This window comes from Bombina bombina, chromosome 5 (assembly GCF_027579735.1).
Source record: "Bombina bombina isolate aBomBom1 chromosome 5, aBomBom1.pri, whole genome shotgun sequence".
Taxonomy (NCBI): Eukaryota; Metazoa; Chordata; class Amphibia; order Anura; family Bombinatoridae; genus Bombina; species Bombina bombina.
Window position 1 is genome coordinate 465,853,726 of NC_069503.1, and position 25,610 is coordinate 465,879,335.

General features: G+C 43.9%; 1 protein-coding gene across 1 annotated transcript in view; it reads left to right on the plus strand.

Annotated features, from left to right (window-relative positions):
• ULK4 (unc-51 like kinase 4) overlaps positions 1-25,610 on the plus strand; it is a 1,503,227-nt gene that overhangs the window by 898,326 nt on the left and 579,291 nt on the right. The window contains exon 31 of the mRNA XM_053714343.1: positions 25,446-25,494. Within this exon, the coding sequence (XP_053570318.1) occupies positions 25,446-25,494 (49 nt within the window). The remainder of the gene's footprint in view (positions 1-25,445; positions 25,495-25,610) is intronic.

Genomic DNA, 25,610 nt, shown 5'->3' on the forward strand with positions numbered 1-25,610 from the left:
AGGATATTCAAGACAGAATTAAAGCTCTGAGAATTGCTAATTCTTTTATCTGTGATGCGAACATGCAAATTATTCGCCTAAATGCAAAGGCCTCTGACTTTGCGGTCCTAGCCCACCGGGTGCTCTGGTTGAAGTCTTGGTCTGCGGATATGACTTCTAAAGTCCAGATTCCTTTCAAGGGAAAGATTTTATTTGGTCCAGGCCTGGACTCCATTATTTCTAAAGTTACCGGAGGGTTTCTAAGGGACGACAATCTTCTAATTTTCGTTCCTTTTGTTCTGATAAATCCCAACGACAACAATCCTCCTCCAAGCCCGAGCAACCCAAGAGTACTTGGAAGCCGGTTCAGTCCTGAAATAAATCTAAGCAGAATAAGAAGCCAGCCGAAAACAAATCGGCATGATTGGGCAGCCCCGATCCGGGATCGGATTGTGTAGGGGGCAGACTGTTTCTTTTTTCAGACGCCTGGTTCAAGGACGTACAGGATCCGTGGGTCCTGGAGGTAGTTTCTCAGGGATACAAGAAAGGCTGCAAATCTCATCAGACCAGAAAAGAGGGATGCCTTTCTAGGGTGCATTCGGGATCTATCCTCCTTAGGAGTTGTTGTCCCGGTGCCTATCGAAGAAAGAGGTTTGGGGTTTTAATCAAACCTTTTTGTGGTCCCAAAGAAAGAGGGAACTTTCTGTCCAATTCTGGACCTAAAGTGCTTAAACAAATTTCTCAGTGTCCCTTCCTTCAAGATGGAGACGATAAGGTCCATCCTTCCTTTAATTCAGGAAGGCCAGTTTATGACCACTATAGATCTGAAGGACACTTACCTTCATGTTCCAATCCACAGGGAACACTTTCAGCTCCTGAGGTTTGCATTCCTGGACCAGCACTTCCAGTTCATTGCCCTTCCGTTTGGCCTAGCTACTGCTCCAAGAATCTTTATGAAGGTTCTGGGGGCTCTTCTAGCCATTGCCAGAACTCAGGGTATTGCAGTAGCCCCATACTTGGACGATATTCTGGTGCAAGCACCATTCTTTCATCTTGCCGAAGAATTATCAGAATCCCTTCTCAGTCTTCTTCAATCACATGGATGGAAGATAAACTTGGAAAAGACTTCTCTTATCCCAAGTACCAGGGTGGAATTCCTGGGTACTATAATAGTCTCCATATCCATGAGGAAATTTCTTACAGACCAGAAACGTTACAAACTAACTTCGGCATGTCTTGCCCTCCGGACCTCCTTGAGTCCCTCTGTGGCTCAGTGTATGGAGGTGATTGGTCTCATGGTGTCCTGCATGGACATTAATCCTTTTGCCAGGTTCCGTCTCAGACCTTTACAACTGTGCATGCTAAGACAGTGGAACGCCGATCATTCAGATCTGTCTTAACAGTTTCTATTAGACAGCCGGTCGAGAGAATCGCTCTCTTGGTGGCTCTGTCCAGATCATCTGTCCTGAGGGACATGCTTCTTAAGACCATCCTGGGAGATTGTGACTACGGACACAAGCCTATCCAGATAGGGAGCTGTTTGGGGTGCCAGGAAGGCACAGGGGTTGTGGACTCAGGAGTCCTACCTCCTAATCAATATTTTGGAACTACGGGCAATCTTCAGGGCCTTGAAGGCTTGGACACTTATGGGTTAGTCCGAGTTTATCAGATTCCAATCAGACAATATAACCTTGTTTGGCTTACATCAACCATTAGGGGGGCAACGAGAAGTTCCTTGGCGATGAAGGAAGTATCTCAGATTCTGGAGTGGGCTGTCAGTGATCCACATTCCGGTGTGGACAACTGGGAAACGGATTTTCACAGCAGGCAATCCTTCCATCCAGGGGAATGGTCTCTCCATCCTGAGGTGTCTGAGGAGATATGCAGCAAGTGGGGGACGTAGGGGATAGATCTCATGGCATCACGTCTCAATACCAAGCTACCCAGGTACGGGTCGAGGGATCCCTAAGCGGATCTAATAGATGCATTAGAAGTGCCCTGGAGGTTCAAACTGATATATCTTTTTCCTCCATTACTGCTTCTTCCTCGAGTGGTGGCCTGCATCAACCAGGAGCGGGTATCAGTAATCCTTATTGCTCCATTGTGGCCGCGAAGGACGTGGTTCACGGATCTAGTGGGGATGTCCTCATCTCCTCCGTGGAAGTTACCTTGTCGCAGAGACCTGCTGATGCAAGGTCCATTTGTTCTTCAAATTCTAGATTCTCTGAGACTGACTGCGTGGAGATTGAACGCTTAGTCTTAGCCAAGAGAGGTTTCTCTGAGAGTGTCATTTGTTCCCTCCCATTATTCATTCAGTGTCCTCTGGAGCTTGGGTATAGTTTTCCCAACAGTAATCAATGAAGCCGTGGACTCTCCCTTTCTTAGGAAGGAAAACATAATTTATGCTTACCAGATAAATTCCTTTCCTTCGGGATAGGGAGAGTCCATGGTCCTGCACCTTTTTTCTTGTCTATTGGTGATCCCCTATTATTTATTTTATTCTTCTGGCACCATTTATACCCTAATGTTTCTCCTACTTTTCCTTGTTCCCTCTGCAGAATGACTGGAGAAATGAGAAAGTGGGAGGGATAGTTAAGCCTTTGGCTGGGGTGTCTTTGCCTCCTCCTGGTTGCCAGTTTTATTTCCTAACAGTAAGGAATGAAGCCATGGACTCTCCCTATCTGGAAGGAAAGGACTTTATCTGGTAAGCATATATATATATATATATATATATATATACTAGTACTAAAGCCCGTGTACACAGGCCATTTTTTTCAGAACAGCGTTCCCACCCCTTGCTCTCTCCCCCCTTTCTTTTGCTCTCTCTTCCCCCCTCTCTTTTGCTTTCTTTCCCCCCTCTCTTTTGCTTTCTCTCCCCCCTCTCCTTTTTCTCTCTCTCCCCTCTTTTGCTCTCTCTCTCCCCTCTTTTGCTCTCTCTCTCCCCTCTTTGGCTCTCTCCATCCTTTCTTTTGCTCTCTCTCTCTCCCCCCCTCTTTGGCTCCCCCCCCCTCTTTGGCTCCCCCCCCCCCCTCTTTGGCTCTCTCCCCTCTTTTGCTCTCTCTCCTCTTTGGCTCTCTCTCTCCCCTCTTTGGCTCCCCCCCCCCTTTGGCTCTCTCTCCCCCCTCTTTGGCTCTCTCTCCCCCATCTTTGGCTCTCTCTCCTCTTTGGCTTTCTCTCTCCCCCCTCTTTGGCTCTCCCCTCCCCTTTGGCTCCCCCCTCCCCTTTGGCTCCCCCCCTCTTTGGCTTTCCCCCCCCTCTTTTGCTCTCCCCTCCCCTCTTTGGCTCTTTCCCCCCTCTTTTGTTCTCTCCCCCCTCTTTGGCGCTCTCCCCCCCCTCTTTGGCTCTCTCCCCCCCTCTTTGGCTCTCTCCCCCCCTCTTTGGCTCTCTCCCCCCCTCTTTGGCTCTCTCCCCCCCTCTTTGGCTCTATCCCCCCCTCTTTGGCTCTCCCCCCCCTCTTTGGCTCTGCCCCCCCCCTCTTTGGCTCTCTCTCCCCCCTCTTTGTCTCTCTCCCCTCTTTTGCTCTCCTCTTTGGCTCTCTTTCCTCTTTGGCTCTCTCTCTCCCCCCTCTTTGGCTCTCCCCCCCTTTAGCTATCTCCCCCCCCCCCTTTGGCTCTCTCCCCCCCCCCCTCTTTGGCTCTCTCTCCCCCCTCTTTGGCTCTCTCTCCTTTTTGGCTTTTTTTCCTCTTTGGCTCTCTCTCTCCCCCCTCTTTGGCTCTCCCCCCTTCTCTTTGGCTCTCCACCCCTTCTCTTTGGCTCTCCCCCCCCCCCTTCTCTTTGGCTCTCTCTCCCCCCCCCTTCTCTTTGGCTCTCTCTCCCCCCCTTCTCTTTGGCTCTCTGCCCCCCCCCTTCTCTTTGGCTCTCTGCCCCCCCCCTTCTCTTTGGCTCTCTGCCCCCCCCCTTCTCTTTGGCTCTCTGCCCCCCCCTTCTCTTTGGCTCTCTGCCCCCCCCTTCTCTTTGGCTCTCGGCCCCCCCTTCTCTTTGGCTCTCTGCCCCCCCCTTCTCTTTGGCTCTCTGCCCCCCCCCCCTTCTCTTTGGCTCTCTGCCCCCCCCCCCTTCTCTTTGGCTCTCTGCCCCCCCCCCTTCTCTTTGGCTCTCTGCCCCCCCCCTTCTCTTTGGCTCTCTGCCCCCCCCCCCCTTCTCTTTGGCTCTCTGCCCCCCCCCTTCTCTTTGGCTCTCTGCCCCCCCTTCTCTTTGGCTCTCTGCCCCCCCCGCCTTCTCTTTGGCTCTCTGCCCCCCTTCTCTTTGGCTCTCTGCCCCCCCCCCTTCTCTTTGGCTCTCTGCCCCCAACCTTCTCTTTGGCTCTCTGCCCCCCCCTTCTCTTTGGCTCTCTGCCCCCCCCTTCTCTTTGGCTCTCTGCCCCCCCCCCCTTCTCTTTGGCTCTCTGCCCCCCCCCCCTTCTCTTTGGCTCTCTGCCCCCCTTCTCTTTGGGTCTCTGCCCCCCCTTCTCTTTGGCTCTCTGCCCCCCCCTTCTCTTTGGCTCTCTGCCCCCCCCTTCTCTTTGGCTCTCTGCCCCCCCCTTCTCTTTGGCTCTCTGCCCCCCCTTCTCTTTGGCTCTCTGCCCCCCCCCTTCTCTTTGGCTCTCTGCCCCCCCCCTTCTCTTTGGCTCTCTGCCCCCCCTTCTCTTTGGCTCTCTGCCCCCCCTTCTCTTTGGCTCTCTGCCCCCCCTTCTCTTTGGCTCTCTGCCCCCCCCCTTCTCTTTGGCTCTCTGCCCCCCCCCCTTCTCTTTGGCTCTCTGCCCCCCCCCTTCTCTTTGGCTCTCTGCCCCCCCCTTCTCTTTGGCTCTCTGCCCCCCCTTCTCTTTGGCTCTCTGCCCCCCCTTCTCTTTGGCTCTCTGCCCCCCCTTCTCTTTGGCTCTCTGCCCCCCCCCTTCTCTTTGGCTCTCTGCCCCCCCCTTCTCTTTGGCTCTCTGCCCCCCCCCTTCTCTTTGGCTCTCTGCCCCCCCCCTTCTCTTTGGCTCTCTGCCCCCCCCTTCTCTTTGGCTCTCTGCCCCCCCCCCTCCTGCTCCCTCTCTGGCTCTGTCTTCGCGGGACCCCGCCCGGCCACGCCCCATCGCGGCAACACCCGCCCGGCCACGCCCCTCGCGACGCCCGGCCACGCCCCTCGCGACGCCTGGTCACGCCCCTCGCAACGCCCGGCCACGCCCCTCGCGACGCTCCCGTCGGCCACAAACAGCTGTGAGGTCTGGGGAGCGCGTTGCCTCTTCTCATGCAGCAGACCTCACAGCTGTTGAGTAGCTCGCGCTCCCTATCTCACAGCTGCTTGTATGCTGTGTACCTCGCACTCCCAATCTGTCAGCTGTCAGCTATGCCGAGGTGCGCGAGAATAGAATCTAAGGCCAAGTGTTTGTCTGTACTGCGCATGACGGCTTCAGACAAACACTTGTCTTTTATAATATAGGATATATATATATATATATATATATATATATATATAATAGATAAAGACAACGGATTTGTCTGAGTAGTACAGCGCAGCGAAATAAAAAATTATTTACACAATAATAAATGATATGGTAAACACTATAGTTGGTAATTAAGTAAACCTTCAGAATTGAAAAAGTTCTAATGTATTAATGGTTGTCTTATTTTGCAAATGCAATAGTCTTATTAGAGTTCTGTAGCTTGTCTATTCGGATATATAGATAGGTGAAAGGATGTCTCCTTACCAGATGTTACCCCAATCGTATGAGGTAAGGTTTGTTCATATAGGGAGTATCTTTGTCTTGTCTGTAGTGTCCACTAGTCCATTATATATATATAATGTCCAAATAGGAATTGCACTCCTTGATCACAAAACTTGCAAGCCACAGTCCTCCAGGACCGAGTCCGTCCAGTAAGTCTAGTCCACTAGTCACAACCGCAGCTGAGCGCTTTCATTTCAGCACAGGGAGGGCATGCACTTGCACACAGTCAGCAGCAGCTCCCGCTCCTGTACTGAGAGTCTCTTCCCGCCTGAAGTCTGACGTCACGTGGCTATAGTGTTTACCATATCATTTATTATTGTGTAAATAATTTTTTATTTCGCTGCGCTGTACTACCCAAACAAATCCGTTCTCTTTATCTATTATTTTCACCCATTGTGCTAGGGGTACACATTCCGTCTGGTTCAGCTGCACAATACTACACCTAAAAACATTAGATATCTACTGACATACATATTTTTTTAATCCACACTAAGTAACAGATATCCAATTCAATATTGAACACTAGACCTTTTGGAGCGCTGGTCACCCATACCCTTGCTTTCCATATATATATATATATATATATATATATATATATATATATATACACACACACACAGTATCTCACAAAGTGAGTACACCCCTCACATTTTTGTAAATATTTTATTATAAATTGGGCCCAGTTAGCCATTTTCCCTCCCCGCTGTCATATGACTCATTAGTGTTACAAGGGATCAGGTGTGTTAAATTTGGTGTTATCGCTCTCATACTCTTTCATACTAGTCACTGGAAGTTCAGCATGGCACGTCATGGCAAAGAACTCTGAGGATCTGAAAAAAAGAGTTTGTTGCTCTACATAAAAGATGGCCTTGGCTATAAGAAGATTGCCAAGATCCTGAAACTGAGTTGCAGCATGGTGGGCAAGACCATACAGCGGTTTCACAGGACAGGTTCCACTCAGAACAGGCCTCACCATGATCGACCAAAGAAGTTGAGTGCACGTGCTCAGAGTCATATACAGAGGTTGCCTTTGGGAAATAGACCTATGAGTGCTGCCAGCATTGCTGCAGAGGTTGAAGGGGTGGTGGGTCAGCCTGTTAGTGCTCAGACCATATGCTGCACACTGCATCAAATTGGTCTGTATGGCTGTCGTCCCAGAAGGAAGCTTCTTCTAAAGATGATGCACAAGAAAGCCTGCAAACAGTTTGCAGATGACAAGCAGACTAAGGACATGGATTACTGGAACCATGTCCTGTGGTTCGATGAGACCAAGATAAACTTATTTGGTTCAAATGGTGTCAAACGTGTGTGGTGGCAATCAGGCGAGGAGTACAAAGACAAGTGTGTCTTGCCTACAGTCAAGCATGGTGGTGGGAGTGTCATGGTCTGGGCCTGCATGAGTGCTGCTGGCACTGGGGAGCTACAGTTCATTGAGGAAACCTTGAATGTCAACATATACTGTGACATACTGAAGCAGAGCATGATCCCCTCCCTTTGGAGACTGGGCCACAGGACAGTATTCCAACATGATAACGACCACAAACAAGCATGTCTCCAGACCTAAACCCTTTTGAGCATCTGTGGGGCACCCTCAAACGGAAGTTGGGGGAGCACAAGGTCTTTAACATCCACCAGCTCTGTAATGTCGCTATGGAGGAGTGGAAGAGGACTCCAGTGGCAGCCTGAGAAGCTCTGGTGAACTCCATGCCCAAGAGGGTTAAGGCAGTGCTGGAAAATAATTGTGGCCACACAAAATATTGACACTTTGGGCCCAAATTGGACATTTCCACTTAGGGGTGTACTCACTTTTGTTGCCAACGGTTTAGACATTAATGGCTGTTTGTTGAGTTATTTTGCGGTGACAGCAAATTTACAATGTTATACAGGCTGTACACTCACTACTTTACATTGTAGCAAAGTGTAATTTCTTCAGTGTTGTCTCATGAAAAGATATAATAAAATATTTACAGAAATGTGAGGGGTGTACTCACTTCTGTGAGATACTGTTCATATGTATTAATGTATTTATATGTGTATATATGTATTTACAGACATATATACACATATAAACACATAAATACATATGTACACATATATAGACATATATAGAAGTGAATTGGAGTCCTTTGCAGTTAAGTAGATAAAAAATATGTAAAATCCCAATGTTCTGCACATAGCGGAATATGTTCTATGTTTTTGTAAATAGATATTTCTATATATATATCTGTATACATCTATACCTATATGTAATCATTTATATATAGGTATAGATATATAGAACATATATTTTACCAAAATACCATCAGATATATTTAGAAATATGTATTTAAGAATAAATAGAACCTATTCTGCTATATGAAGAACATTGGAATATGGAATATTCATATTTTTATGTCGGGTTAGCATGCGAGTTAGCTTGCAAGCAAAAGCACTAAATAGCACTCCACTCGTAATCTGGCCCAATATAATTTATTATAAATCTGACTCGTTTTTGAATGAACATGTTTTCTAACATACACTTGGTTGCAATCATAAAAATACATTCTCATATCTTTTTAAAAGGACATCTTGTACTTGAACATTTTTTCTGTTAGCTACAGTTGGGGTTTTTTCATTATCTAATCTCTACCTACTACTTTCCTTATTTGGATGAGCCAATACAGACTTAAATAGATTACACAAGGCCTGACACTCATTTTATAAGCAAAATGTCTGTTGTTTTTGCAGTTTATTATCTTATCATCTCTGCTGAGGCCAACTATAGACATACAGGGGGCAAAGTTAGGCTCATCATAGATAAAATAGTTTTTTCTAATAAGTTACAATTTTCTCAAACAATTGAGAAGCTTTATAAAATACAATACACTCGGCCAGATTACGAGTCTTGCGTTCTGAGCGGCTTGGTAATAACTTGCAAGTTATTTCCACCGCTCACCTTTAATAGCGCTGCTATTACAGGTTTGCAAAACCCGGCATTAGCAGGCAATACCATACCGCACACAAATACCAGCGCTGCTTTGAGCTGGTTTTACGTGCTTGTGCACGATTTCCCCATAGACATCAATGGGGAGAGCCGGCTAAAAAAAAGCCTAACACCTGCAATAAAGGAGCATAAAGCTCTGTAACGCAGCCCCATTGATTCCTATGGGGAAAGAAAATTTATGTTTAAATCTAACATAAACCCCGAGTCTAAACACCCCTAATCTGCCGCCCCGACATCGCTGACACCTACATTACACTTATTAACCCATAATCTGCCGCCCCCGACATCGCCGACACCTACCTACACTTATTAACCCCTAATCTGCTGCCCCCAATTTATTAACCCCTAATCTGCCGCCCCCAATGTCGCCACCACTATACTAAAGTTATTAACCCCTAAACCTCTGGCCTCCCACATCACTAACACTAAATAAATATATTAACCCCTAAACCTAAATCTAACCCTAACACCCCTAACTTTAATATTATTAAAATAAATCTAAATAAAACCTACTATTAATAACTAAATAATTCCTATTTAAAACTAAATACTTACCTATAAAATAAACCCTAAGCTTGCTACAATATAACTAATAGTTACATCGTAGCTAGCTTAGGTTTTATTTTTAATTCACAGCTAAGTTTGTATTTATTTTAACTAGGTAGACTAGTTAGTAAATAGTTATTAACTATTTACTAACTATCTAGTTAAAAAAAATAAAAATTTACCTGTAAAATAAAACCTAACCTGCCTCACACAAACACCTAACATTACACTAAAATTAAATAAATTACATTATTAAAAACAATTAACTAAATTACAAAATATATAAACACTAAATTACACAAAATAAAAAAGAAATTATAAAATATTTAAACTAATTACACCTAATCAAATAGCCCTATCAAAATAAAAAAGCCCCGCCCCCAAAATAAAAAAAAGCCTAGCCTAAACTAAACTGCCAATAGCCCTTAAAAGGGCTTTTTGTGGGGCATTGCCCCAAAGAAATCAGCTCTTTTACCTGTAAAGAAAATACAAACAACCCCCCAACATTAAAACCCACCACCCAAAAACCTAAGCTCCCTATTGCCCTGAAAGGGGCATTTGGATAGGCATTGCCCTAAAAAGGGCATTTAGCTCTTTTTCTGTGCCCAAACCCTAATCTAATAATAAAACCCACCCAATAAACACTTAATAAAACCTAACACTAACCCCTGAAGATCCACTTACAGTTTTTGAAGACCAGACATCAATCCTCATCAAGCCGGGAGAAGTCTTCATTCAAGCGGGCAGAAGTCCTCAACGAAGTCGGGAGAAGTCTTCATCCAAGAGGCAAGAAGTCGTCCTCCAGGCGGGCAGAAGTCTTCATCCAGATGGTATCTTCTATCTTCATCCTTCCGACGCGGAGCGGCTCCATCTTCAAGACATCCAGCGCGGAGCATCCTCTTCTTTCGATTCCTCTTGAAGAATGAAGGTTCCTTTAAATGACGTCATCCAAGATGGTGTCACTTGAATTCCGATTGTCAGCCAATCGGAATTAAAGGCTAAAAAATCCTATTGGCTGATGCAGCCAATCAGAATTCAAGGGACACCATCTTGGATGACGTCATTTAAAGGAACCTTCATTCTTCAAGGGGAATAGAAAGAAGAGGATGCTCTGCGCTGGGTGTCTTGAAGATGGAGCCACTTCACGCCGGAAGGATGAAGATAGAAGTTGCTGTCTGGATGAAGACTTCTGCCCGCATGGAGGACGACTTCTTGCCGCTTGGATGAAGACTTCTCCCGGCTTCGTTGAGGACATCTTGCCGCTTGGATGAAGACTTGGATGAGGATGGAGTCCGGTCTTCAAAAACTGTAAGTGGATCTTCGGTGGTTAGTGTTAGGTTTTATTAAGGGTTTATTGGGTGGGTTTTATTTTTAGATTAGGGTTTGGGCACAGGGCAATGGGGAGCTTAGGTTTTTTAGATAGGATTTTATTTGGGGGATTTGGTTGTGTGGATGGTGGGTTTTACTGTTGGGGGGGATGTTTGTATTTTGTTTTACAGGTAAAAGAGCTGATTTCTTTGGGGCAATGCCTCGCAAAAGGCCCTTTTAAGAGCTATTGGCAGTTTAGTTTAGGCTAGGGTTTTTTTTATTTTAGGGGTGCCTTTTTATTTTGATAGGGCTATTAGATTAGGTGTAATTAGTTTAAATATTTGATCATTTCTTTTTTATTTTGTGTAATTTAGTGTTTATTTTTTTGTAATTTAGTTAATTGTATTTAATTAATGTAATTTATTTAATTTTATTGTAATGTTAGGTGTTAGTGTGAGACAGGTTAGGTTTTATTTTACAGGTAAATTTGTATTTATTTTAACTAGATAGTTAGGAAATAGTTAATAACTATTTACTAACTAGTCTACCTAGTTAAAATAAATACAAACTTAGCTATGAAATAAAAATAAAACCTAAGCTAGCTACAATGTAACTATTAGTTATATTGTAGCAAGCTTAGGGTTTATTTTATAGGTAAGTATATAGTTTTAAATAGGAATTATTTAGTTAATGATAGTATTTTTTATTTAGATTGATTTAAATTATATTAAAGTTAGGGGTTTAGGGTTAGTCTTAGGGTTAGGTTTAGGGGTTAATAACTTTAGTATAGTGGCGGCGGTGATGTTGGGGGCGGCAGATCAGGGGTTAATAATATTTAACTAGTGTTTACTATGCGGGAGTGTGGCGGTTTAGGGGTTAATATGTTTATTACCGTGGAGGCGATGTCCGGAGCGGCAGGAGGGCCTCGGTTTAGGGGTTAATAGGTATTTTATGGGTGTTAGTGTACTTTGTAACACTTTAGTAATTAGTTTTATGCTACAGCTTTGTAACGTAAAACCCATAATTACCCATAATTACAAATCTTGACGGTATAGGTTGTACCGCTCACTTTTTGGCCTCCCAGTCAAAACTCGTAATACTGACGCTATGGAAGTCCCATTTGAAAGGTGCAGTAGTTACGTTGCGTTATGGCCAAAAAAGTGTGTGCTACAGCTATACCTACAAGACTCGTAATAGCAGCGATAGTGAAAAAGCAGCGTTATGGCTTTTTCACTCATAACGCACAACTCGTAATCTAGCTGACTGTTAGCAATAGACTGCATTATTTGATAATGTATTAGAGCATTTTATTATACCACTTTTGCTTACATATAACTGTGCTTAACCCCTGCAAATCACCATATAGCCCAGTAGTGCATTTCTGTTCCTGAGCCTACCTAGATATGCTTTTCATCAAAGGATACCACAAGAACAAAGACTCTTAAAATTGCAGTAGAACAAATTTTTTAGCTTTTATTCATATCTAGATATTCTTAAACTAGAGACAGATTTGTATAAAGTATATGTTCTAACTAGTTTTTTTCATGAGATACTAAAGGCTGTGTAATAGATGTCATACATTTGGATCAATGAGAGAGATATTTTTCAGAATGAAAAATTATGTAACTTTTTGTTTGGTAAACATTAAAAGGGCATTAACATCTATTTTTATGTAAAATATTATTTGCCCCCCAATCGTTTCAGAGATTGATAACCTGCAAATGCTGCAAACCAACTTGATGATTACAGATTTTGCTTTTTTGGTCTCTCTAGGGACCATAGACCAAAGTACAATTTTTATACAAGAACATGTTATCTTTAATATCCCTTTATGCACACACAATAATGATACATCACAAAGGTGTGTTTTTTTCTCGGTAAAAGTATAATACATAACATGTATTCAACATGGAATAAAAGATTGCTCAGACCAGGTAAAGAATATGCAGTTCAAGCATCTAATACGAGTTGACGCTTTTTGCTGGTATGCTGTATTCTTAGCCCTGGGGAAACTGAATCACCCATTCTGTTTGTTAGGAGGGGCATACAATCCTTCTGTGATTTATTTTTAAGTTACAGAGGGCTAGATTACCAGTAGTGCACTAACTGTTGTGTGTGAGCGATATTGGGTATTTGCCCATGCCAGAAATAGCCTGTGTATTACTAGCTGAAAGTAATGCAATTGCATTTTATACTCGTCAGGTTAGCGCAACTACATTTTTCGCATAAAGGGTAGTGCATTAACAAAAGTTGTACTAAACAAATAAATACATTGTAAATTACATTTACACTCATTTAACCTCTTAAGGACATATGACATAATTTTTCCATCATAAAACAATTGTGCAAACTGAAAGCTGTGTCCTTAAAGGGTTAAACACTATCTGATAAAAATGAGTCATATAAATATGAAGATTAAAAAGTTAAAGAGTTAAAAGGTATATGGTATATGACAAGGTATTTGTCTGCAAATGGCTATATTGTATATATAAATATGTGTATGTATGCATAAATATATGTGTGTGCTCTATCAGGTACTCACCGTGGCAAAACAGTAATTTTCTGACCACATTTACCTGGAACTAAATCATAGGGGGGTTGGGTAGCCTCTCTTTCATAACTTATCATACTTAGAGGGATGTGAGAACAGTTAGAAAGAGGTATCAGCCCTTTATTGGAGGAGGCTGGTAACGTTCAAATATAAATGTATCAGAAAACCCCTCACATAAGGGATTTGATGTCCTTATTTGCTGCCATGTGATCTTCATAGTTATAAAGGTAGTAGCTATATCAACAAACAGGAGAACAAGTTGACGTTTTGTCAAAAATCTGTATAACGTTTTTTTCTGCAGTAATTTATGTTTGGCGTTTGTGAATAGACCCTTCTGTTATACTGAGCTGTTGTTTATCACCTTTGGTATGTCCTTGACCAACTAACAGTGTAAAAACTTGACACCAGGCCAGGATATAATTGCAGGGGTGTCTATGACTTCTTCTGGATGTCAAAGGACCAGATAAAAAGGGCTGTCTAACCTGAGTCTCAAAGTAAAAACCTGTCGCCCAATGACAGAACTTTGAAGAAAAGAAAAAAATAATAAGTCAAGTAGATGGTCAGCCATGTGATAACATAAACATGCACTTACACTCCGCTTTTGGTTTTGCAGCATGAAAATATTATTGCACATTACATATTGTAAACATTCTCTAACAAAGTAATTGGTCAACCTTTAAATACGAGGAGCAAGACTAGAATTTGTTTCCTTTGTAGGTCAGTGGGAACCAATTAGAAATACTACTGATCAAAAAAATTAGTACCATGATTAATATGTATATACACATACTTGTAATTACCAATTCATTACCCTAAAGGATTACTTTCTGTTATATTTTTTAAGCTAAACAACTAACATATTAAAGTTAATAAACATGAATTAAAACCTAAATAAAAAGAGAGAAGCGCTCAACCTGGAAACGAACAATAGCATAATAGCTTGTTCTATGGCTAGTTACCACCCAAGAAGCAGCCTCTTTTTGCTCAACATGTGCCTTTCACAGAGAAAAACTTTCCTGTAGCATATCAGTCTGATCCTGACTTCACAGTGCAGTCCAGCCCCGAAATACCAGGCAATTCTTCTCTGAACGAGAGAAACAGCAAAACCCCAGACGTACGTTTCGGCCTATTGTGGGCCTCGTCAGTGAGGTGCAGCCATATCCCTCTAGGCACACTGAGCAATGGGTCCACGTCTGGATTCCCGCATCACACTTAGGGAGACTTCCCAAAATGTCATAATTTGCATAAATAAAAAGAGAGAAGTGCTCAACCTAGAAAAGAAAAAATGGCATAATAGCTTGTTCTATGGCTAGTTACCACCCAAGAAGCAGCCTCTTTTTGCTCAACATGTGTCTTTCACAGAGAAAAACTTTCCTGAAGCATATCAGTCTGATCCTGACTTCACAGTGCAGTCCAGCCCCGAAATACCAGGCAATTCTTCTCTGAACGAGAGAAACAGCAAAACCCCAGACGTACGTTTCGGCCTATTGTGGGCCTCGTCAGTGAGGTGCAGCCATATCCCTCTAGGCACACTGAGCAACGGGTCCACGTCTGGATTCCCGCATCACACTTAGGGAGACTTCCCAAAATGTCATAATTTGCATAAATAAAAAGAGAGAAGCGCTCAACCTGGAAACGAACAATAGCATAATAGCTTGTTCTATGGCTAGTTACCACCCAAGAAGCAGCCTCTTTTTGCTCAACATGTGCCTTTCACAGAGAAAAACTTTCCTGAAGCATATCAGTCTGATCCTGACTTCACAGTGCAGTCCAGCCCCGAAATACCAGGCAATTCTTCTCTGAACGAGAGAAACGGCAAAACCCCAGACGTACGTTTCGGCCTATTGTGGGCCTCGTCAGTGAGGTGCAGCCATATCCCTCTAGGCACACTGAGCAACGGGTCCACGTCTGGATTCCCGCATCACACTTAGGGAGACTTCCCAAAATGTCATAATTTGCATAAATAAAAAGAGAGAAGCGCTCAACCTAGAAAAGAAAAAATGGCATAATAGCTTGTTCTATGGCTAGTTACCACCCAAGAAGCAGCCTCTTTTTGCTCAACATGTGCCTTTCACAGAGAAAAACTTTCCTGAAGCATATCAGTCTGATCCTGACTTCACAGTGCAGTCCAGCCCCGAAATACCAGGCAATTCTTCTCTGAACGAGAGAAACAGCAAAACCCCAGACGTACGTTTCGGCCTATTGTGGGCCTCGTCAGTGAGGTGCAGCCATATCCCTCTAGGCACACTGAGCAACGGGTCCACGTCTGGATTCCCGCATCACACTTAGGGAGACTTCCCAAAATGTCATAATTTGCATAAATAAAAAGAGAGAAGCGCTCAACCTGGAAACGAACAATAGCATAATAGCTTGTTCTATGGCTAGTTACCACCCAAGAAGCAGCCTCTTTTTGCTCAACATGTGCCTTTCACAGAGAAAAACTTTCCTGAAGCATATCAGTCTGATCCTGACTTCACAGTGCAGTCCAGCCCCGAAATACCAGGCAATTCTTCTCTGAACGAGAGAAACGGCAAAACCCCAGACGTACGTTTCGGCCTATTGTGGGCCTCGTCAGTGAGGTGCAGCCATATCCCTCTAGGCACACTGAGCAACGGGTCCACGTCTGGATTCCCGCATCACACTTAGGGAGACTTCCCAAAATGTCATAATTTGCATAAATAAAAAGAGAGAAGCGCTCAACCTGGAAACGAACAATAGCATAATAGCTTGTTCTATGGCTAGTTACCACCCAAGAAGCAGCCTCTTTTTGCTCAACATGTGCCTTTCACAGAGAAAAACTTTCCTGAAGCATATCAGTCTGATCCTGACTTCACAGTGCAGTCCAGCCCCGAAATACCAGGCAATTCTTCTCTGAACGAGAGAAACAGCAAAACCCTAGACGTACGTTTCGGCCTATTGTGGGCCTCGTCAGTGAGGTGCAGCCATATCCCTCTAGGCACACTGAGCAACGGGTCCACGTCTGGATTCCCGCATCACACTTAGGGAGACTTCCCAAAATGTCATAATTTGCATAAATAAAAAGAGAGAAGCGCTCAACCTAGAAAAGAAAAAATGGCATAATAGCTTGTTCTATGGCTAGTTACCACCCAAGAAGCAGCCTCTTTTTGCTCAACATGTGCCTTTCACATAGAAAAACTTTCCTGAAGCATATCAGTCTGATCATGACTTCACAGTGCAGTCCAGCCCCGAAATACCAGGCAATTCTTCTCTGAACGAGAGAAACAGCAAAACCCCAGACGTACGTTTCGGCCTATTGTGGGCCTCGTCAGTGAGGTGCAGCCATATCCCTCTAGGCACACTGAGCAACGGGTCCACGTCTGGATTCCCGCATCACACTTAGAGAGACTTCCCAAAATGTCATAATTTGCATAAATAAAAAGAGAGAAGCGCTCAACCTGGAAACGAACAATAGCATAATAGCTTGTTCTATGGCTAGTTACCACCCAAGAAGCAGCCTCTTTTTGCTCAACATGTGCCTTTCACAGAGAAAAACTTTCCTGAAGCATATCAGTCTGATCCTGACTTCACAGTGCAGTCCAGCCCCGAAATACCAGGCAATTCTTCTCTGAACGAGAGAAACGGCAAAACCCGAGACGTACATTTCGGCCTATTGTGGGCCTCGTCAGTGAGGTGCAGCCATATCCCTCTAGGCACACTGAGCAACGGGTCCACGTCTGGATTCCCGCATCAAACTTAGGGAGACTTCCCAAAATGTCATAATTTGCATAAATAAAAAGAGAGAAGCGCTCAACCTGGAAACGAACAATAGCATAATAGCTTGTTCTATGGCTAGTTACCACCCAAGAAGCAGCCTCTTTTTGCTCAACATGTGCCTTTCACAGAGAAAAACTTTCCTGAAGCATATCAGTCTGATCCTGACTTCACAGTGCAGTCCAGCCCCGAAATACCAGGCAATTCTTCTCTGAACGAGAGAAACAGCAAAACCCCAGACGTACGTTTCGGCCTATTGGGGGCCTCGTCAGTGAGGTGCAGCCATATCCCTCTAGGCACACTGAGCAACGGGTCCACGTCTGGATTCCCGCATCACACTTAGGGAGACTTCCCAAAATGTCATAATTTGCATAAATAAAAAGAGAGAAGCGCTCAACCTGGAAACGAACAATAGCATAATACCTTGTTCTATGGCTAGTTACCACCCAAGAAGCAGCCTCTTTTTGCTCAACATGTGCCTTTCACAGAGAAAAACTTTCCTGAAGCATATCAGTCTGATCCTGACTTCACAGTGCAGTCCAGCCCCGAAATACCAGGCAATTCTTCTCTGAACGAGAGAAACAGCAAAACCCCAGACGTACGTTTCGGCCTATTGTGGGCCTCGTCAGTGAGGTGCAGCCATATCCCTCTAGGCTACAGGAAAGTTCTTCTCTGTGAAAGGCACATATTGAGCAAAAAGAGGCTGCTTCTAGGGTGGTAACTAGCCATAGAACAAGCTATTATGCTATTGTTCGTTCCCAGGTTGAGCGCTTCTCTCTTTTTATTTATGCAAATTATGACACTTAGGGAAGTCTCCCTAAGTGTGGTGCGGGAATCCAGACGTGGACCCGTTGCTCAGTGTGCCTAGAGGGATATGGCTGCACCTCACTGACAAGGCCCAAAATAGGCCGAAACGTACGTCTGGGGTTTTGCCGTTTCTCTCGTTCAGAGAGGGATTGCCTGGTATTTCGGTGCTGGACTGTACTGTGAAGTCAGGATCAGACTGATATGCTACAGGAAAGTTCTTCTCTGTGAAAGGCACATATTGAGCAAAAAGAGGCTGCTTCTTGGGTGGTAACTAGCCATAGAACAAGCTATTATGCTATTGTTCGTTCCCAGGTTGAGCGCTTCTCTCTTTTTATTTATGCAAATTATGACACTTAGGGAAGTCTCCTTTAGTGTGATGCGGGAATCCAGACGTGGACCCGTTGCTTTTGCCGTTTCTCTCGTTCAGAGAGGAATTGCCTGGTATTTTGGTGCTGGACTGTACTGTGAAGTCAGGATCAGACTGATATGCTACAGGAAAGTTCTTCTCTGTGAAAGGCACATATTGAGCAAAAAGAGGCTGCTTCTAGGGTGGTAACTAGCCATAGAACAAGCTATTATGCTATTGTTCGTTCCCAGGTTGAGCGCTTCTCTCTTTTTATTTATGCAAATTATGACACTTAGGGAAGTCTCCCTAAGTTTGATGCGGGAATCCAGACGTGGACCCGTTGCTCAGTGTGCCTAGAGGGATATGGCTTCACCTCACTGACGACGCCCACAATAGGCCGAAACGTACGTCTGGGGTTTTGCCGTTTCTCTCGTTCAGAGAGGGATTGCCTGGTATTTCGGTGCTGGACTGTACTGTGAAGTCAGGATCAGACTGATATGCTACAGGAAAGTTCTTCTCTGTGAAAGGCACATATTGAGCAAAAAGAGGCTGCTTCTAGGGTGGTAACTAGCCATAGAACAAGCTATTATGCTATTGTTCGTTCCCAGGTTGAGCGCTTCTCTCTTTTTATTTATGCAAATTATGACACTTAGGGAAGTCTCCCTAAGTGTGATGCGGGAATCCAGACGTGGACCCGTTGCTCAGTGAGCCTAGAGGGATATGGCTGCACCTCACTAACGAGGCCCACAATAGACCAAAACGTACGTCTGGGGTTTTGCCGTTTCTCTCGTTCAGAGAGGGATTGCCTGGTATTTCGGTTCTGGACTGTACTGTGAAGTCAGGATCAGACTGATATGCTACAGGAAAGTTCTTCTCTGTGAAAGGCACATATTGAGCAAAAAGAGGCTGCTTCTAGGGTGGTAACTAGCCATAGAACAAGCTATTATGCTATTGTTCGTTCCCAGGTTGAGCGCTTCTCTCTTTTTATTTATTAATTAATACCGACTGACCTATATTTTCTCCAAAACAAAATTTCTTAACGTTCTAAAAGTTATATCTTTTATTCGCCGATGATGTCACGTTATCCTGCCCACTATTTCTCCAACATAGGTGTGTCCGGTCCACGGCGTCATCCTTACTTGTGGGATATTCTCTTCCCCAACAGGAAATGGCAAAGAGCCCAGCAAAGCTGGTCACATGATCCCTCCTAGGCTCCGCCTACCCCAGTCATTCTCTTTGCCGTTGTACAGGCAACATCTCCACGGAGATGGCTTAGAGTTTTTTAGTGTTTAACTGTAGTTTTTATTATTCAATCAAGAGTTTGTTATTTTAAAATAGTGCTGGTATGTACTATTTACTCTGAAACAGAAAAGAGATGAAGATTTCTGTTTGTAAGAGGAAAATGATTTTAGCAACCGTTACTAAAATCCATGGCTGTTCCACACAGGACTGTTGAGAGGAATTAACTTCAGTTGGGGGAACAGTGAGCAGTCTTTTGCTGCTTGAGGTATGACACATTCTAACAAGACGATGTAATGCTGGAAGCTGTCATTTTCCCTATGGGATCCGGTAAGCCATTTTTATTCAGACAGTAAATAAGGGCTTCACAAGGGCTTATTAAGACTGTAGACATTTTCTGGGCTAAATCGATTCATATATTACACATATTTAGCCTTGAGGAATCATTTAATCTGGGTATTTTTGTAAAATAATATCGGCAGGCACTGTTTTAGACACCTTATTCTCTAGGGGCTTTCCCTAATCATAGGCAGAGCCTCATTTTCGCGCCGGTATTGCGCACTTGTTTTTGAGAAGCATGACATGCAGTCGCATGTGTGAGGAGCTCTGATACATAGAAAAGACTTTCTGAAGGCGTCATTTGGTATCGTATTCCCCTTTGGGCTTGGTTGGGTCTCAGCAAAGCAGATACCAGGGACTGTAAAGGGGTTAAAGTTAAAAACGGCTCCGGTTCCGTTATTTTAAGGGTTAAAGCTTCCAAATTTGGTGTGCAATACTTTTAAGGCTTTAAGACACTGTGGTGAAATTTTGGTGAATTTTGAACAATTCCTTCATACTTTTTCGCAATTGCAGTAATAAAGTGTGTTCAGTTTAAAATTTAAAGTGACAGTAACGGTTTTATTTTAAAACGTTTTTTGTACTTTGTTATCAAGTTTATGCCTGTTTAACATGTCTGAACTACCAGATAGACTGTGTTCTGAATGTGGGGAAGCCAAGGTTCCTTCTCATTTAAATAAATGTGATTTATGTGACACTGAAAATGATGCCCAAGATGATTCCTCAAGTGAGGGGAGTAAGCATGGTACTGCATCATTCCCTCCTTCGTCTACACGAGTCTTGCCCACTCAGGAGGCCCCTAGTACATCTAGCGCGCCAATACTCCTTACTATGCAACAATTAACGGCTGTAATGGATAATTCTATCAAAAACATTTTAGCCAAAATGCCCACTTATCAGCGTAAGCGCGACTGCTCTGTTTTAGATACTGAAGAGCATGAGGACGCTGATGATAATGGTTCTGAAATGCCCCTACACCAGTCTGAGGGGGCCAGGGAGGTTTTGTCTGAGGGAGAAATTTCAGATTCAGGGAAAATTTCTCAACAAGCTGAACCCGATGTGATTACATTTAAATTTAAGTTGGAACATCTCCGCGCTCTGCTTAAGGAGGTATTATCCACTCTGGATGATTGTGAGAATTTGATCATCCCAGAGAAACTATGTAAAATGGACAAGTTCCTAGAGGTCCCGGGGCTCCCAGAAGCTTTTCCTATACCCAAGCGGGTGGCGGACATTGTAAATAAAGAATGGGAAAGGCCCGGTATACCTTTCGTCCCTCCCCCCATATTTAAAAAATTGTTTCCTATGGTCGACCCCAGAAAGGACTTATGGCAGACAGTCCCCAAGGTCGAGGGAGCGGTTTCTACTTTAAACAAACGCACCACTATACCCATAGAAGATAGTTGTGCTTTCAAAGATCCTATGGATAAAAAATTAGAAGGTTTGCTTAAAAAGATGTTTGTTCAGCAAGGTTACCTTCTACAACCAATTTCATGCATTGTCCCTGTCACTACAGCCGCGTGTTTCTGGTTCGATGAGCTAGTAAAGGCGATCGATAGTGATTCTCCTCCTTATGAGGAGATTATGGACAGAATCCGTGCTCTCAAATTGGCTAATTCTTTCACCCTAGACGCCACTTTACAATCGGCTAGGTTAGCGGCGAAGAATTCTGGGTTTGCTATCGTGGCGCGCAGAGCGCTTTGGTTGAAATCTTGGTCAGCGGATGCGTCTTCCAAGAACAAACTCCTTAACATTCCTTTCAAGGGGAAAACGCTGTTTGGCCCTGACTTGAAAGAGATTATCTCTGATATCACTGGGGGTAAGGGCCACGCCCTTCCTCAGGATAGGTCTTTCAAGGCCAAAAATAAACCTAATTTTCGTCCCTTTCGTAGAAACGGACCAGCCCCAAGTGCTACGTCCTCTAAGCAAGAGGGTAATACTTCTCAAGCCAAGCCAGCCTGGAGACCAATGCAAGGCTGGAACAAGGGAAAGCAGGCCAAGAAACCTGCCACTGCTACCAAGACAGCATGAAATGTTGGCCCCCGATCCGGGACCGGATCTGGTGGGGGGCAGACTCTCTCTCTTCGCTCAGGCTTGGGCAAGAGATGTTCTGGATCCTTGGGCACTAGAAATAGTCTCCCAAGGTTATCTTCTGGAATTCAAGGGGCTTCCCCCAAGGGGGAGGTTCCACAGGTCTCAATTGTCTTCAGACCACATAAAAAGACAGGCATTCTTACATTGTGTAGAAGACCTGTTAAAAATGGGAGTGATTCATCCTGTTCCATTAGGAGAACAAGGGATGGGGTTCTACTCCAATCTGTTCGTAGTTCCCAAAAAAGAGGGAACGTTCAGACCAATCTTAGATCTCAAGATCCTAAACAAGTTTCTCAAGGTTCCATCGTTCAAAATGGAAACCATTCGAACAATTCTTCCTTCCATCCAGGAAGGTCAATTCATGACCACGGTGGATTTAAAGGATGCGTATCTACATATTCCTATCCACAAGGAACATCATCGGTTCCTAAGGTTCGCATTCCTGGACAAGCATTACCAGTTCGTGGCACTTCCTTTCGGATTAGCCACTGCTCCAAGGATTTTCACAAAGGTACTAGGGTCCCTTCTAGCGGTGCTAAGACCAAGGGGCATTGCAGTAGTACCTTACTTGGACGACATTCTGATTCAAGCGTCGTCCCTTCCTCAAGCAAAGGCTCACACGGACATAGTCCTGGCCTTTCTCAGATCTCACGGATGGAAAGTGAACGTAGAAAAGAGTTCTCTATCTCCGTCAACAAGGGTTCCCTTCTTGGGAACAATAATAGACTCCTTAGAAATGAGGATTTTTCTGACAGAGGCCAGAAAAACAAAACTTCTAGACTCTTGTCAAACACTTCATTCCGTTCCTCTTCCTTCCATAGCGCAGTGCATGGAAGTAATAGGTTTGATGGTAGCGGCAATGGACATAGTTCCTTTTGCGCGCATCCATCTAAGACCATTACAACTGTGCATGCTCAGTCAGTGGAATGGGGACTATACAGACTTGTCTCCGAAGATACAAGTAAATCAGAGGACCAGAGACTCACTCCGTTGGTGGCTGTCCCTGGACAACCTGTCACAAGGGATGACCTTCCGCAGACCAGAGTGGGTCATTGTCACGACCGACGCCAGTCTGATGGGCTGGGGCGCGGTCTGGGGATCCCTGAAAGCTCAGGGTCTTTGGTCTCGGGAAGAATCTCTTCTACCGATAAATATTCTGGAACTGAGAGCGATATTCAATGCTCTCAAGGCTTGGCCTCAGCTAGCAAAGGCCAAGTTCATACGGTTTCAATCAGACAACATGACGACTGTTGCGTACATCAACCATCAGGGGGGAACAAGGAGTTCCCTGGCGATGGAAGAAGTGACCAAAATCATTCAATGGGCGGAGATTCACTCCTGCCACCTGTCTGCAATCCACATCCCAGGAGTGGAAAATTGGGAAGCGGATTTTCTGAGTCGTCAGACATTACATCCGGGGGAGTGGGAACTCCATCCGGAAATCTTTGCCCAAATTACTCAACTGTGGGGCATTCCAGACATGGATCTGATGGCCTCTCGGCAGAACTTCAAGGTTCCTTGCTACGGGTCCAGATCCAGGGATCCCAAGGCGACTCTAGTAGATGCACTAGTAGCACCTTGGACCTTCAAACTAGCTTATGTATTCCCGCCGTTTCCTCTCATCCCCAGGCTGGTAGCCAGGATCCATCAGGAGAGGGCGTCGGTGATCTTGATAGCTCCTGCGTGGCCACGCAGGACTTGGTATGCAGATCTGGTGAATATGTCATCGGCTCCACCATGGAAGCTACCTTTGAGACGAGACCTTCTTGTTCAAGGTCCGTTCGAACATCCGAATCTGGTCTCACTCCAGCTGACTGCTTGGAGATTGAACGCTTGATCTTATCAAAACGAGGGTTCTCAGATTCTGTTATTGATACTCTTGTTCAGGCCAGAAAGCCTGTAACTAGAAAAATTTACCACAAAATATGGAAAAAATATATCTGTTGGTGTGAATCTAAAGGATTCCCTTGGGACAAGGTAAAGATTCCTAAGATTCTATCCTTTCTTCAAGAAGGATTGGAGAAAGGATTATCTGCAAGTTCCTTGAAGGGACAGATTTCTGCCTTGTCTGTGTTACTCCACAAAAAGCTGGCAGCTGTGCCAGATGTTCAAGCCTTTGTTCAGGCTCTGGTTAGAATCAAGCCTGTTTACAAACCTTTGACTCCTCCTTGGAGTCTCAACTTAGTTCTTTCAGTTCTTCAGGGGGTTCCGTTTGAACCCTTACATTCCGTTGATATTAAGTTATTATCTTGGAAAGTTTTGTTTTTGGTTGCAATTTCTTCTGCTAGAAGAGTTTCAGAATTATCTGCTCTGCAGTGTTCTCCTCCTTATCTGGTGTTCCATGCAGATAAGGTGGTTTTACGTACTAAACCTGGTTTTCTTCCAAAAGTTGTTTCTAACAAAAACATTAACCAGGAGATAGTCGTGCCTTCTTTGTGCCCGAAACCAGTTTCGAAAAAGGAACGTTTGTTGCACAATTTGGATGTTGTTCGCGCTCTAAAATTCTATTTAGATGCTACAAAGGATTTTAGACAAACATCTTCCTTGTTTGTTGTTTATTCTGGTAAAAGGAGAGGTCAAAAAGCAACTTCTACCTCTCTCTCTTTTTGGATTAAAAGCATCATCAGATTGGCTTACGAGACTGCCGGACGGCAGCCTCCTGAAAGAATCACAGCTCATTCCACTAGGGCTGTGGCTTCCACATGGGCCTTCAAGAACGAGGCTTCTGTTGATCAGATATGTAGGGCAGCGACTTGGTCTTCACTGCACACTTTTACCAAATTTTACAAGTTTGATACTTTTGCTTCTTCTGAGGCTGTTTTTGGGAGAAAGGTTTTGCAAGCCGTGGTGCCTTCCATTTAGGTGACCTGATTTGCTCCCTCCCTTCATCCGTGTCCTAAAGCTTTGGTATTGGTTCCCACAAGTAAGGATGACGCCGTGGACCGGACACACCAATGTTGGAGAAAACAGAATTTATGTTTACCTGATAAATTACTTTCTCCAACGGTGTGTCCGGTCCACGGCCCGCCCTGGTTTTTTAATCAGGTCTGATAATTTATTTTCTTTAACTACAGTCACCACGGTATCATATGGTTTCTCCTATGCAAATATTCCTCCTTAACGTCGGTCGAATGACTGGGGTAGGCGGAGCCTAGGAGGGATCATGTGACCAGCTTTGCTGGGCTCTTTGCCATTTCCTGTTGGGGAAGAGAATATCCCACAAGTAAGGATGACGCCGTGGACCGGACACACCGTTGGAGAAAGTAATTTATCAGGTAAACATAAATTCTGTTTTTCAGCACTGAGTGTTCAAAATACTTAAACCATTAACTTTGTGTTTAAAGCGCCATTTTGAAACCTAGGTATTGTAAACGGATTGGTACAGAGCAAAGGATACCCACGGAGTGGGTTTGGAAAACAATTAAATTTGCAGACAAGATTTCTGATATACGGTAGAGATATGTTAATGAAATGCTATTGATAAAAAGTGTATTTGGGGTAGTTCGTTAGTAACAAGCATAGAAAATATTTACTTACAGTGGCCCTTTAATATATTGCCAAGTATTTACTTGACGAAATGCCATTATCTGCATGTTAACTTTTTACATTGATGTATCTGTATCTCCTTTACAATAATATTGCTTTTATAAGTTAAACATCCTTAGTTCAGATTTACTTCCATTTTTAACTCAAGATTACATTTAATAAATGCAAAATATCCTATATAACAGATATATTTCTATACTTAAAAATAATGTATGCAAAACACTTTAATGTCAGCAGGTTCTAAAAAATATATAACTTACTATGAAAATAATAATAGATTTGTGTGTTTTTTTAGGGCAATTGAAGAAAACAATCTAGTTCCAGTTTTGTTCCAGGTGATTATGGTAAGAACAAGTTTTCTTACACTTTCTGTGAAAACTACAATTTTTATTATTTTTTTTTTTTTAAGAAAACAAATACAATCTAGCATGTAAGGTGCTATATTTTACCATTGATAAAA